The 16,324-nt window shown below is 43.1% G+C and overlaps 1 protein-coding gene across 1 annotated transcript in view; it reads right to left on the bottom strand.

The window, feature by feature from the left end:
• CREB3L1 (cAMP responsive element binding protein 3 like 1) overlaps positions 1-16,324 on the bottom strand; it is a 297,679-nt gene that overhangs the window by 68,625 nt on the left and 212,730 nt on the right. The window contains exon 2 of the mRNA XM_086959647.1: positions 6,478-6,685. Coding sequence (XP_086815773.1) covers positions 6,478-6,685 — 208 coding nt within the window. The remainder of the gene's footprint in view (positions 1-6,477; positions 6,686-16,324) is intronic.

Here is a 16,324-nt window from a genome sequence, read left to right as displayed (position 1 = left end):
CTCATCTATGACTTGTTTAATTTCCGTCTGTATTCTCAAAAGATAAGTTGTCACAATTCAGAGAAGTGAAATTCAGGAAAGAAGATCGAACAAACCATTCATTCATTCACTCTAAGTGCGAGCTATCTGTTGTTTATACAAAGTCTGAAAAGGAGCCTCCCATCATGAACAAAGGATCACTGCAAAGTATTGTTTTTTAATGGTGGGAACCCTCATTCATAAAAACAGTGGCCTCCCACCATAAACAAAGGGCATCACAAAGTAGTGTTTTTATCGGCTGAGACCCACAATTCATAAGTAGGACATTCTGCAAGAACTTACCACCAAAGTATAATACGGGCAAAGTTAAATTATAAAACAAACATACCACCAAAGTGTAAGACAGACACAGTTAAGCTATAAAACAAACATACCACCAAAGTGTAAGACGGGCAAAGTTAAACTACAAAACTAGCATACCGCCAAAGTGGAAGACAGACACAGTTAAACTGTAAAACAAACATACTACCAAAGTGTAAGACAGGAAAAGTTCATCTGTAAAACAAAAACACCACAAAGTGTAAAAAGGGCAAAGTTAAACAGTAATACAAGCATACCATCAAAGTGTAAGACTAGCAAAGCCAAACTGTAAAATAAACATACCATTAAAGTGTTAGAGAGGCAAAGTTGAACTGTAAAACAAACATACCATCAAAGTACAAGGCAGACACAGTTAAACTTTAACACAAACATACCACCAAAGTATAAGACAGGCAAAGCCAAACTGTAAAACAAACATACAACCAAAGTATAAGACAAACACAGTTAAACTTTAAAACAAACATACCACCAAAGTATAAGATGGGCAAAGCTAAACTGTCAAATAAACATACCACAAAGGTGTAGGATATACAAGGTTGGACTGTAAAACAAACATACCACTAAAGTGTAAGACAGGCAAAGTTAAATTGTGACACAATCATACCACCAAAGTGTAAGATGGTCAAAGTTAAACTGTAAAAAACATGTAACCAAAGTGTTAGTCAAGTGACGCCAAACAGTAACAGAAACATACTACCAAAGTGTGAGTCAGGCACAGTCCAACTATAAAACAAAAATACCACTGAAGTGTAAGACGGACAAAGTTAAACTGTAAAACAAATATACCCCTAAAGTGTCAGACAAACAAAGTTAAACTGCCAAACAAACATACTACTAAACTGTAAGACAGACAAAGTTAAACTATAAAACAAGCATGCCCCAAAAGTGAAAGACAGGCAAAGTTAAACTATAAAGCAAACATGCCCCTAAAGTGTACGACAGACACAGTTAAACTGTAAAACAAACAAACTACCAAAATGTTAGACAAAGTTAAACTGTAAAACACACATAATACCAACTAAGTACGTGTAATATGGACACAGTTAAACTGTAATACTAGCATACCACTGAAGTGTAAGATGGACAAAGTTAAACTGTAAATGAAACATATCACCAATGTGTAAGTCAGGCGATACCAAAAGGTTAAAGAAACATACAATCAAAGTGTAAGAAAGGCAAAGCCAAATTGTAAAACAAATATACCCCCAAAGTGTCAGACAGACACAGTAGTTAAACTGTAAAACAAACATACTACTAAGCTGAAAGACAGACATACCGCTAAAGTGGGAGACAGGCAAAGTTAAACTGTAAAGCAAACATACCCCCAAAGTGTAAGACAGACACATTTAAAATTTAAAACAAACATACTACCAAAGTGTTAGACAGACAAAGTTAAACAGTAAAACTAGCATACCACTGAAGTGTAAGACGGGCAAAGTTAAACTGTAAAAGAAAGATATCACCAATGTGTAAGTCAGGCGATGCCAAAAAGTAAAAGAAACATACAATGAAAGTGTAAGACAGGCGTAGGCAAACTGTAAAAACAAACATACCACCGAAGTGTAAGCATGGCAAAATTAAACTGTGACACAAACATACCACCAAATTGTAAGACAGACACAGTTAAACTGTAAAACAAACATAGTACAAAAGGGTAAGACAGGAAATGTTAAACTGTAGAAACAAACGCCACCAACGTGTAGGACAGACACTGGTAAACTGTAAAAAAAAAATGCATACCACCAAGTTTTAAGAAAGGCAAAGTTAAACTGTAAAGCAAACATACCAACATCCAGTAAAAGAGACTAAGTCAAACTGAAAAACAATCACACCACCAAACTGCAAGACAGGTACAGTGAAAGTACAGAAGAAACACACCACCAAAGTACAAGACATTGAAACTGTAAAAAAAACATACTGCCAAATTGAAATAAAGGCTCATCCAAACCTTGAAACAAACATACACCAAAGTGCAAGACAGTCAAACTGTAAAATAAATTGCCAAACTGTAAAACAAACACACCAACAAACTGCACAGCAGATGTAGCCAATTGTAAAACAAGCACAACGCCAAACTGCAAGACAGGCACAATCAAACCGTAAAACAAGCATGCAAAAAAATTGCAAGACATGAACAGACAAATTATAAACAAACACGCTCCCAAACTGCAAGACAATGCAGCCGCACTATAAAAGAAACACACTCCAAAACTGCAAGGCAGGACAGCCAAACTATAAAAGAAACATGACCACACACTGCAAGACAGTAACAGTCAAACTATAAAAGAAATACGCTCAAGGATGTCAAAAAAAGAGCTAGTAGAAATGTCAAGGTTGTGCAAGAGATATTTCTTTCTTTATTGCTCTGTGCTTTTTTCTGAAGTAACTCACCCTGAAGACAGCAGTATCTTAAAAATGTCACACTTTGGATTACTATAAAGCATACAGTTCTATAATTAGGGAAGTTTGTTCATTCATGTTTTCAGCTAGGGTTTTATTGCTTTCTAGGTCTGGGGTTGTCAGGAAGGTAACAGGAACAACAATACCTTAGAGGATTGTCCCGAAGAAGTTCCATGGTGCGTTACAAAGAACACACATTCTAGCATTCAATGCCCTGTTCTTTATTTCCAGCAACATGCCCAGAGTCAGGGAATCAAATACAGGATGTTCAGGAGCCACTTCCTTCCTGTTGGAGACTGGTAGTGGGAGGAGACACATACGGAATGAACGCAAAATGGCTCCTTTACATTAGGTCCCGGTGAACGTCAGGAAAGTGACTTTGATGGAGGAGAGGAGATTCCCATAATGCTGCAGACCAGGGAAAATGCCAAAGCTCAGCGGGAGATGGGACAACCCTCCAAGGACGAAGCTGCAAAAAAAGGGCCTAAGCCCCGATGAGTGGAGTGCATTAGGAGTAGAAGTAGCAGGGAAGATAGGAGGTCACCTAACACACGCAGTGCCCAGCCATGCTCCTGGACGACTGTGACTAGTCCAGGTCCAGGACCATATACTGGGGAAGTCAGGGAGGCGGGAACCAAAGTTTGTGGGCCAAGAGGGAGTGGGGAGCAGCAGGATTGAGCCCCCTCAACAGGTATTGCCACATAACCTTAAGGGCAAAGTACCATCTCAGTGGTCTCGCCATCCTGGAAATATCTGAAGAGGGAGAAGAAGGATGAATCCCGGAAACCCTCAACTCCAAAATATTACTTTAAATAAAACAATAAGTCAAGACAAACAACATTGTATGAGTCCTAAATCCCACGCTTTCAATAGGGGTTTTAGTCCTTTTTAGGTCTCGTCTACCAGACAGCGTTGTGAAAGACTTGTTGTGATCTGCACAGAGGGCTTAAAGCCCGTCCATTGCTTACCATTGGCTGGCCTCATTGTCATATATTTGCTTGCTTCTTATCAATGGCTTGCCTTCCTCTTCTTGTATTTGTTCCTCTCCTGGAGCAAAGCCTCTTTACAGTCCTTTTTATTGGTTGAATAGTATCATTTCACTGGTCACTTTTAGGCCATATTTGTTTCTGTTTGGTTAAGCACTTCATGAGAATGTATGTGTTTTCCAGCTCTCTCTCTTGTGTGCCTATCTCCTCCTCCCTGCATTCCATATTGCTCTCTTCCTCACGTGCTCTTTGCTCTCTTTCTCTGTGTATCTTCCCTGTCCCAATACTCTCTATCTTGTGTACTTCTCCCCTCTGCCTGCTCTCTCTCTTATGAGCTTCTCCACCCACATATGTTGCTCTCTCCCTTGAAGCGTTTGCACAGTTAGACTGTCACCTTTATTTTTGTTTTAGTTCCCCACCATCCATTTCTCCATCACCCCCTCCCACCCCAGCAGTCCTAATATTTCATACGTTATTTGTTTTGCAGGGGCAGGCAGAAAACTGCTCCTAGCCTCTCCTCCTTAGGAAAATCCATTTAGCGCTACTTCAGTTTCATTTTTTTTAATGTATCGATCCTTGTAGGGTCAGTATATAAAAAAAAAACAGGCACGCCATCATAACGTATTTTTTCCTTTTTTGGGGGGCCCTGCTACAAAACATAAGCAAATGATTAGGACTGGGTGGAATGTGCAGAGTTTGATTCCACCGAATCACCTGGAATTACATTAAAATGCTGCCAGATTGCGCAGAATTCTGCAACAGGGAAAAGTGGAAATGTGTCACTATTTTCTTAGAGCAAAAAGCATCCTTGAGTCCAGTAATGGATGTGAGTGTGCATTTTGCCTCAGAAAATAGTACGGCCAAATACCACTCGGCACCCATACATAGTCTGAAGTGATCACAAGTTTTGATCACTGCATGGTATGCAAGGCTGTGGAGTGGTATGCAGTGGCTTTTAAGCTTTAGAAACCACTGCACAATTTATTAGTCCGTCGGCAGACCTGCAGTTTTTTAATTTATCAATAATTCCACTTTACAGGAGTAACACAGGCTTACCAAGATTCCTCCAATTCGGCTGGCAGAATCGAAAATTCCACTTAGGACTACAAAATAGTTTTTTAATAGAATTTTATATAGCGTGAATTAGACCGGCAAATATCAGGATCAGAGCGCTGTACATAAACACCTCTTTCGTTACAGTTGGACACATTCTTTTTTTTTTGGTAGGCATGAGGAGATTAAGTGATTTGCCCAGAATCACAGGATGTTGAGCGTTGGTACCAAGACTCGAACCTGGTTCCGCAGCTTCAAGGTCGACCGCTCTAGCCGTAAGGCTACATCATCTCCCATAATATATGCTCTACATCGTCCATGCTGCATAGCGTTGCCAAAAAGCTTTGGCAAAGCCAGCATGTCCCGAAGGCGGAACCTATCGGCTTTGCCAATGATTGTTAGGGTTTACATTTCATGAAACTTCTTTTTTGGCACAGACAGCTGAGATAATTCACCTCAATCCTAACCCACTGTAGAACCTCTGGCTTCTACGGTGCTGCTACTGACACACACAGCTCTAAAAAAGCACCTCATTAATGGTTTTCCACAGTACCCCTGTTATCCCAGTACTGAAACCCACTCTTAGCTCTACCAGTGCACTTTAATCATGACCTGCTACTGCACCTCAGGATATCCCAGTATGTGACTAACACACAGCTCTGCCTGTCGTGTGTTTCCTGCATGGCCTATTGCTGTTCTCCCTATGTTAGCCTAACTCTACATATTGTAGGCCTCATTTTCCTTTGCACACGTTACTATATAAACACGCTTACTTTTGTGCCACATTGTACTTTCACACGGAACCTGCATATGTTTTTGCGTTCTGTTCTGTTCCTAAGATTTAGCCTGAACACCGCCAACAACGTCAAACAACAATGTCCCTTGTTATTCCTTCTGGCCAGGCACTAGCACCTAGACATTGCACAAGAATGCAGCTGTTGTTTATGTGCACACATGTCCTATCATATAGATGAGCACATGAGCCAAAAACACACACATGGAACGAGAGTTCTGAGACAAGAGCATTGCGCCTGCTGAGATGTTGAGCGTCCATCTGCGTATGCTAAGGTACAGGGTCTGCCAGTAATCACAGAGATCTTTAATATATAATCATGTAGCTTCAGTAGCAGGGGAGGGGGTTGGGTCACCCTGTCCTATAAAATGACAGGGCTTTTCATGGTGTATGGATTATTAACCATTCTAACTGTATTTTTAGTATGCATTTGTTTTCTAATTGTGGCGCGTATATATACTGCATTTCAGAGCACGATACTTTGAATACATATTCTAAACTGCCTATGTGTCTCCTGGTTATCGTAATGTGGACGAGTACGACTGAGAGAGCGAAACAATGCTTCCTGTTACCGCGATCCGTGAGAGGGTCGAGAGTGTTGTGTTCTGACGTGCCAAGTCACTTGTCTCTCTGGTAAGGTTAGGAGGGCAAGTGAGGCACTATAGCTAGTCGGACTCGGATTCATAGATACTGAGGTAGTATGATGACTCAGTCGATACCTGCTGATGTTCTATGGCTACAAGCACAGGTCCGTTCCAGAGATAAATCCCTGCAGATTCAATCCCGCTGGAAGAACTCCTAATATTCCATAAAGTTCCAGTACCCATACTCGGTACAAACACCACCAACCCCTTACCCATGTGCACTTTTCTTTCGGTCACTCACCATTATCGGAGTCCTCTGTTTTCACCGATAGCAGGGGACTTTGGGGGGCAGAATCTCCACAAAGGGAGTAGCTGTGCTCGGCCTGGATATCAGGGGTTTGGGGGTCAAGGTCCATATCGAGGAGGGGGTTCCTCTCTGCCAGGGCGGCATCTTCGAAGAAGCTGTTGAAAAGTTCATTGGAGAAATCTTCCAGGCTTTCCGAGAAGTGCTGGGGAAGACAAAAGATCTATTCAGCAGTGAGCAATGGTGGGACATTAAAGACATGCAGGCATATATGTAGATAGATAGATAGATAGATAGATAGATAGATAGATAGATAGATAGATAGATAGATAGATAGATAGATAGATAGATAGATAGATAGATAGATAGATAGATAGATAGATAGATAGATAGATAGATAGATAGATAGATAGATAGATGACAATAGATAGAGTGAGGGCAATAGATGGATAGAGGGATGGCGATAGATAGATAGATAGATAGATAGATAGATAGATAGATAGATAGATAGATAGATAGATAGATAGATAGATAGATAGATAGATAGATAGATAGATAGATAGATAGATAGATAGATAGATAGATAGATAGATAGATAGAGTGAGGGCAATAGATGGATAGAGGGATGGCGATAGATAGATAGATAGATAGATAGATAGATAGATAGATAGATAGATAGATAGATAGATAGATAGATAGATAGATAGATAGATAGATAGATAGATAGATAGATAGATAAATATTAAAGTATGCTTATAGATAGGTTATTGTAATAAAAAACAATTGGAAATTCACTGAAAAAAGCACAGGTAAAAGTGGCATTATAGTTAGGAAAAAATATCAGTTACCACAAAACATTTTAAACTAAAAAACACTGAAATTCACCAGTTATAGTTATCGAACGTAAGTATAACTCGCGGCCCCACCATGCACAGTGTCATTAATGGTGTGATTAATGCTGTCTTTGAACATGTCATGAGTGATGTAATATGTGAGGGTTTAAGCAGTGCGTGGCAAGGGTGGGTTCTTTGCGTCATCATCGAATCAGCCCCTTGATAAAACAAATGTAATAAGTTTATAATCATCACCGGAATCAAGAAATCCCAAAACCATACTCAAAGATATTCCTCATTATTAACAAGCATCACAATGCTTGTTAATAAAGATTTAAATTATACTTTAATATTCAAACCAACGTTAAAAACTCTATTAGAGTCTTTCTTTTACCCTCCTCGGGCCACATAATGCAACCATTGGATCAACCCTTGTGGTATTCTGGCATTCTGCATTTCCAAGCTGAAATGTAAGAACTCCAGCTTTGGGAATACTCACAAATATTATCACATTTTCCTGGGGTTATGTTGACCCCAAAAAATATAGGGGTATTTTTCTTAATATTTCCAAGGGGCTGCTACACGCCCTGCAGCCCTCCCCCACAATACTTAAGTAACATGCTGGTGATGCCCCTGCCCAGATTGGGGAACCACCATGAAGCCGATTATATGTTAATTAGCCCATGAAGTGCATTATGGGGGCGCTCTTTGGCAGGAGCACTGAATAATACATGAGCAGCTCGGGCAGCTCATTTATTATTCTTTCCCGCCTTTTTGTGTATTTTAACTTTTCATGGGTGTCCCGGTCCCTCCTGGAACACCCATAGCTTGCTTTTGTGTGTTGGGGCAGTGGGGGGAGACCCAGGGCCCCACAGTCCCATTGTCTCCCTATACACAGCCCCTATTCTATGGGGCAACGCAGGAGCCAGCCACACAATACCATTTTTTGGGGGGGGGGGAGGTGGGAGGGGAGTGAGTGTCCAGGTCTCACTACAACTTTTTAAAATGTTGGGTGCCGAAGGGGGAAGACCATTGCCTGAGGCCCATTGGCTCCCCTGCCAGCTTCATCCTGTCTGAGGCGGGAACCAGCCTCCCATTTTTATTTGGTGTTTTACCCAGCCCCACTCGGGCAGCCACGACATTTTCTGCCATTGGGGGATAGTAAGGAAGGCCCATGGCCCTCACGGCCCTGTTGGCTTCCCTGCCAGCTCTCATACGAGGCATGGTGGAAGCTGACATCAGTAGACTGCTCACGCCTGGCGGGAGCAACTTTTGGTTCTGCTTCTGTCCAGCGGAAGCAATCTTGTGTTAGTGAGTTTAAGTGCTCCCTGGCTGCACTCTCGTGAGCAGGTAACAACAGTGTCCTGCGGGATGACATCTCTGGGCCACTGGTATGCTGGGCCTTTAATATGCTCAGGAAAGCTGTGTCATTCCCCCTCTCCACCTGCTCACGATAGTGCAGTGAAGAAGCACTCAAACTCCCTAACATCGGATGGCTTCCGCTGGACAGAAGCCGACCCCAGGGGATAGGGCCTCAAGCCATAAAATGTCTCGGGGAGGGTGCCCTATGCTTGTTTATCTCTGTTTATTTGCATAGGACAAATATGTTTTGGAACCATCCCTTTTTCTTTTTCAATGCTCCCTTAACAGATCACACATAACTTTTCAGGAAAAAACTGTGGTGGGTGACACTTTTTGTTTGAAAAGGCTTAGTGAAGATTTGTCGAACAGAGCCAGAGTGCTTTGATAACAAAAACATTCCATTTGGCAACCTCAGGGTAATATATATCTTAGACTTGACCCTCTCTGCAGGGTCAATCCCCATATTTTTTAGCTTCACCTTCCTGTTTTCTGGACCTGTTCTTATTGGCTTCTTGGCTTTGTGTATTTAACCACTGCTAACCAGTGCTAAAGTGCCTGTGCTCACTCCTTTAAACATGGTAAAATCTGGTTTACTTGTAAGTCCCTAGTTAAGGGGTGCTGTATATACATACTAGTGGGCCTGCTGCACTTAATGTGCCATCCACTTAAGTAGCCTTTTCAAACATCTCAAGCCTGCCTTTGCAGCCTGTGTGTGCAGTTTACACTCCCATTTTGCCCTGGAAAACTAAATCTTTTGCCAGGCATAAAACTTCCAATTTAACCCATAAATCACTCCTGGGGTAGGTCCTAAACAGCCCATATGGCAGGGTGCATTGTTTATATAAAAAGGTGGAAATGTACTTTTAAGTTTTGTATGTCCTTGTAGTGAAAAACTCTAACATTTTTTTTTCACTATTGCATGTCCTACCTTTCAAATATGATAACATTGGGTTACCTTCTTGCATTTAATGAGTAATAACTTTTGATTGGGAGGAAGTAGGAAAGTCATGTTTGGCGTCTGATGAATTATATTTTAAAACCCTTTTTAATGGTAACGTCAAATTTCAAGTTGCAATTCTGAAAATGCCACTGTTAGAAAGTTAAACATACAAAGGCAACCCAATATTCCCTTATGGTCTTGGGTATTAGAAATCAGGTGCTTAACAGTGCCAAAACAGGGATTCATTCAAATAAAAACCATTTGACATATGAATTTATTAGTAATTTGGCATGCCTACGCATGGCATTGAACTTAATAGAAAGTTGTATGCTCAATTGGAAATGGATTTCAAAGCACAGGTGTATGTCTTAATCCCAAATTTATATTATAATTCAAAATCAAGAAAATTTAAATTAAATACAGGTTCACAAAGCAATCTCCAAATACATTGACAATAAACACTGCAATCCCTTCCTACATTAATAGGCAAAACGCCAATGTATGTTGAAATTTATGGCTGCAGTATTCCGGGTATATTTTGATTCCTGTTTCCCCCCGCGCTCAGACAACTATTACAGATCACAGCGGTGGCAGGCTATCTGCGTGCTCCTACGCTACGCTGATCTCATTTCATTTTAAACTGCACGGCCCAGCTGACCGATAGCTGTGTTGTGCACCCGGTATACTTTTTAACTGTTCATTGCTGATTAAAGCTCTGCGCCCTTGCGTGTGCAACAATGGCTGTAATTTTTAAAACGTCTTCATGCTGATTGAGAGCATTGTGCCTGCACTATTATTTTGTATCTTGGGAACCTACCTCCATCTTTCTCGCTCTTGACCCTGGTCCGCCCCGGCTGTGTGCCGTTTGAGCGGAGGGTCAGCCCACGAGCGACACTTCCTGCCTGGTCCTGCTCCACTTCCGCCCTGCCTCTCCACCATGCAGGTCAGCGGTCTAGTGGCTCACGGTTACCAGATATATATGGCAACCTGGAGCAAGCGCAGCGGACGAGCGCAGCGGGAGCGCCGACTTCGCGCCGAAGTCGCGCACAAGTCAAGCCCGTCTGCGCCCGTCTGCGGCCGACCGGGGCTAGGGGCACGTCACTCTGCCCATTTGCTCACCTACTCCCCAACAGATCTTCTTAGCCTCCAGGGCCCTTGGCCTTTAACTGCTGCCATCCGCTCCCGTATTTCATCCTTTGGCTTGGCCCCCTCTCACGTTCCCCCCCCCCTCACTACACTCCCACCAACCCTCTGAGGGGTTCGGTCAACCCTGCACCCATCAAAACTCTCACAGCTTGTTATCTGAATACCCGGTCCGCCGTAGCTCACTCACATGAGCTATCGGTGCTGTTGGACCTCCATGCCCCAGACATTCTGTTTCTCACAGAAACTTGGTTTCGCGATGACTCCCTCCCCGCCCTTTTGGCTACCTTACCAGCTTCATACTACGCCCTACGCTCGGATCGCCTTAATGGCAGGGCTGGGGGAGGTGTTGCGCTCATTGCCCGAGTGGACTTGCCTTTTCAAATCCTCTCTCTGCCCGATATTGCCACGGCCGAGTACCTGGCCATTCGTACCACTTCCATTTCCCCTCCCCTCACCTGCTTACTCATTTACCGCCCTCCCCAATCGCCCTTATTGTTTCTCCCTACTTTCCTGGAAGTATTAGCCACGATCGCGGTCAACAACACATCCTTCCTGCTTTTGGGTGACTTCAAGTTTTGGCCGTCCGACCCTGCAGAGTGCTCTTCCTCAAAGGAATTCTCAGAAACCCTTCGATCTCTTAATTTTATACCCCACATCCACTCCCCTACCCACGCTAAAGGACACGTTCTAGACCAGATTTGGTCCCTGAACTGCCCTGTAAAATCTGTTTCTATCTCACCCTGCACCTGGTCGGACCATCATTTGATCTTTTTTGCCCTCCCTATATACCCCCCGGTCAAACCCTCACTTTCTAAAAACGTTTGGGTCCGGGCCTGGGGACGAGTAGACCCAGGCAATCTCTCTGACCTACTTACTGCCTCCTACCCTTCATTACAGGGGTTATCCATTCTCTCCCAAGTCGCGTCCATCAACCAGTGGCTTACCTCTGGCTGCGACTCCATTGCCCCACTCAAGCGGGTTACGTCTAAGCGGGAGAAGGATGCCAACCTGTGGTTTAATGAGGACCTCAAGACTACTAAACTAGCGGTACGCAGAGCTGAGCGTGCCTGGAGGAGAAATTATTGTCCCCTTTTAAGACTGGAGTTTATCAACATCTTGTCCCAGTATAAGCAGGCCATCTTGGGGGCAAAACAGCTTATTTCTCCTCCAAAATCCTCGCCGCAGAGAACCAATCGAAAGTAATCTTTTCGATTGTGCACAACCTGGCATTCTCTGATAGAACCACATTGAAACCCACTCCCTCACCAGAACTCTGTCACTCCCTCAACAATTTCTTTATCCAAAAAATCTCCACCATCAAGGCCAACATCCCTCCCCCTTCTCCTATGTTTGTGGACCCTCAGTGTCCCCCCCCTAAAGGACAACTTGATGTTCTCCCTCCCTTGACTAAGGATAGCCTTACCTCGATAATTCCCTTAGTCAAATCTGGTTCCCCTCTTGACCCCTGTCCCTCCCGCATTCTCCGTCACATTTTTTCTTCTTGTTCAGATCCCCTCTTCACCTCCTAAACAGTTCACTCTCTCAGGGTGTGGTACCCACCCCACTGAAAACAGCAATCATCGTCCCCATCCTTAAGAAACCTGGCGCGGACCCCTCGGTCCCGGCCAACTACCGTCCCAACTCCCTCTTGCCATTCTTAGCAAAGGTGCTCGAGCGCCACGTCACACGCACTTTGAGCACTTTTGTGGAGATGCATGGGGTTTTAGCCCCCCGCCAGGCCGGTTTCCGTCCCGCACACTCTACGGAGTCCGTGGTACTCTCAGTCCTTGATAACCTCAGGGAGGGAATGGATACCAACAAGACCCAGGCCCTGGTCCTTCTTGATCTCTCAGCCGCCTTTGACACGGTTGATCATACCATCTTACTCTCCTGTGTCAGGGCGGCGGGGATCGGAGGTACTGCATTGGTCTGGTTATCCTCCTTCCTGAGGGACCGCACTCAGGCAGTTCGCCTGGGTGACTTTACTGCGGATTTCCGGAAAGTTCAGTGCGGGGTCCCCCAGGGTTCTTCCCTTTCTCCTCTTCTGTTCAATCTTTACATTGCCCCACTTATTTTTTCTTTACAGCAGATGGAGGTCGCTGTATATAACTATGCTGACGACCTCCAACTTATTTTTGATCTGTCCTCTTCCCCGTCCTCTATCTCCAACTTCCAATCCACCATGACCCACATCCGAGACTGGATGAACCACAACCATTTAAAACTCAACCCAGATAAGACCGAGCTGGTGTTGACGGGTGGTTCATCCAGCCCCTGGTCTTCTCTGTTCTGGCCCCCTTCCCTTGGTTCCCCACCTGTCCCCTCTTCCTCAGTAAAAACTTTAGGTATCAAGCTCAATTCCCAACTCACTCTTCACTCCCAGGTTAGCTCTGTGGTGTCCTCTTCCTTTCTTTCACTGCGTATTATACGCAAGGTGTCCCACTTTTTTTCTTTTCACGCCTTGAAACTGATCACCTTGGCGATGGTCATCTCCCGCCTGGATTACGGCAACGCCCTATATGCCAGTATACCTGCATATAGCCTTAGGCGGTTGCAACAGATTCAGAACCAGGCGGCGCGCCTGGTGTTCAAATTACCAAAATCCCACCATGTCACCCCCCTTCTTAAATCTTTACATTGGCTCCCTGTTCGTGAACGTGTCCAGTTCAAGCTGACCTCTATCACCTTCCAAGCGAGACTGGGTACGGCACCGGCCTTTATTTCTTCCGAGATCACTCCCTACGTCCCCACCAGAGACCTCCGCTCATCCACCCAGGCCCTTCTCACTGTCCCGCGATTTCGGAGGAAGAAATGGGGCGGTTCGAAATTTGCGACCCTTGCTCCACTCCTCTGGAATTCCCTGCCTCCTGAGCTCAGAACATTGAATCTTTATCCCCAGTTCAGAAAACAACTCAAGACTCATCTGTTTTCCAAGGCTTTTAATTAACTGTCCTCCTATTGCCTGAACTGCTCTATTTTATTTTGCCATTCCTCCTTGTTTTCTGTAAGTTGTAGCGCCATGAAGCCGCTGGCAAACGTGCGCTTAATAAATAATTTTAAATTCAAATTCAAATTCAAATTCAAATTTTAAATTCAAATTCAAATTCAATTTACTTTCAAACATATAACACAAAGTCTGTCTCGCATAGAAGGACTAGACTTTGAACATAAATTTATCAATGACTAAAAGGAAAGGTGGGTCAGGCGTTGACATTTCAGTCTCCGTTGTTATGCATCTGTGAGACCATCCTCAGGACAGTGTAGTTGTATTAAGATTAAAGACTCCCTGGTTGGTGACTCAAATTGTGACTCCAGTTTATTAATTGCCTCTTGTCAAAGGATCAAGCAGAGTAAAAATATCATGTCATTATGTAGCCCTTATTCAATCTGTGAGTTTGATTCAATGCTAGAAAATTGTCTCATTATTCTAGAAGCCACAGCACAAGCCGTCAGTCTCTGTTGGAAGTCAACAAACATTTGCTGCAAACTTTTGTTGACAAAGTGTTTTTATTTGAACGAATCCCTTGTTGGCAATTTTAGAAAGTTGGCAATTTCTTGTCCTAACCATTTAGTGCCTGCAGCCTGTTCCTAGGACAAATGTCTAAAGGTAGTTAGCATTTGTCCTTTGTGTATTCCTCCTAGACAGTATCACAACGGAGGGTCTAGGTGTTGGCATGATGGGCCTTCTCTGACTTGATAGGGGGCGGGGCTGTCACCTACCACACTTGCACTTCAAATGCATTGGCTCAGCTAACACACAAACAACTTCACACTAGCCAATTATGCACCTCAGACAAGCTGGGACCGGGGCAGCGAGCCAGGAAAAAGTAATGTTATAGTTAGGTGAATTTGTCGGTGACAAAACTAATATTTTGAACTAAAAAAATACAGAAATGCACTAGTTGTTGATGGCAGCGCTAACTATCACTTGTGCCCTTGCCATGTACTGCTTATGACCTCACAGCTGACATCACTCATGAGATGTTCTATGACATCAATTATGACATCATTGATGACATCTCAAATGACATCATTGATGACATCACTGAAGACATCATCCATGCTTCTTTTGTACACATTGCTCTATAAATATACTATTAGAGCTATGAAAGTAAGTGAACAATAGGTCGAAAAAATATGAAGCGTCTTCGCTGCTATCATACATACAACACCCATAGGTAAAGCAGGCTGGTGTTATGCGCAACATTGACCCGATACCTTACACTTCCTGAATAGCTGAGTTCATGATGACTGTTAGCCACAGATGAAAGTGTTACCTCTACTGCACACAGTGTTCAATCTGCATACAACTGTTAATGGAAAACCAGGTTCCTCCAGATACTGAGGCCCTATTACATAACTAATGCCCTACTACGGACAGCCATTACCTGTATCAAGCTCCTGACAGTCACTGAACCTGCATTGCGAGATGAAGTGGACATGAGTAGAAAAGTGGGTACTGCCAGCAGTGTGTACTCTATGAAGAGAGTTTACTCAGTAGTACTCTGTTTGCAGACAGTCAATCTCGCATGAGAAATGCACCACAGCGTATTAAAAGTATCTACTAAGCACAGCGTACACTCTATGCTAATCTTGTCCAAAGAGCGACTATTCCCTTAAAATCACTGAGGCCTGAAGATGCTAAAGATCATACGACCCGCAGCCATCATATTGTGGTGAAAACTTTACGGGTAGCCCATCTTCTGAAGCAAAACAAGCACATGCACATAGGTTAGAACCTGGTGCACACAGTCTTCAATGTGAAGTAGAAATGGTCATGCTGAGACGATTCCGTCGAGTAACTGAAGGCTGCTTACAATACTAAGTACGTAGTACATAGAATACTTGCCTTGCAGGAAACTTTTTCTGCAGTATCAAAAAACTTGTGTGGAACAAAATAATCACAAGTCAACTCACACCTGCACACAGAGTTAGTCTTTAATATATAGATGTACAATGTGTTCAACAACACATCTACACACCGCGGGTGCATTAGGAGCGCGTGTGCTTTGTAAACACTTATAGCAATTAGCTGGACGAAAATAGGTAGAAAAGTGATATTGTAGTTACTCGTCACTATGTAAATTTTAAAACAAGCTAGCACACTCTTTGATGATGTACTATAATTATTATTATTATAGTTAGCGCTTCTAACCGGGCGCAGATTCAAGGTGGGTGTTTAGGTTCTTGCACCCCACTAATAAATGGATTTTCTGATAAATAGTTGGGTTTGATGAGGTGTCTCGTGGATTTCAGAAGGAATTTTTACATAAATATAAATAAAAAAAGAACACACATCATCTCTGCTTTGAAAATCTTCAACAATGTTGGTTATTTAACAAACTATAGTGATTCCTCTCACTCAGTACCCCTGGCAATCTGCCTTTGTCTCTCTTTCCATCGCCTGCTTATCCTATCATGTATTCACATTATACACCAGTGCGGCCGATCCTTGTGGACGTCAGTGGGGGCTTCACTCACAGCGTTTTTTGTCAATTTGTATTATACAAATAGGAAATAATATAACATTATTCACTATCACTTTAATAAAAAAAAATTGAGT

Source organism: Lissotriton vulgaris, chromosome 2_2 (assembly GCF_964263255.1).
Source record: "Lissotriton vulgaris chromosome 2_2, aLisVul1.2, whole genome shotgun sequence".
NCBI classification, from domain to species: domain Eukaryota; kingdom Metazoa; phylum Chordata; class Amphibia; order Caudata; family Salamandridae; genus Lissotriton; species Lissotriton vulgaris.
Note: the sequence above shows the minus strand (reverse complement) of the source record. Positions and strands in the feature narration are given on the sequence as shown.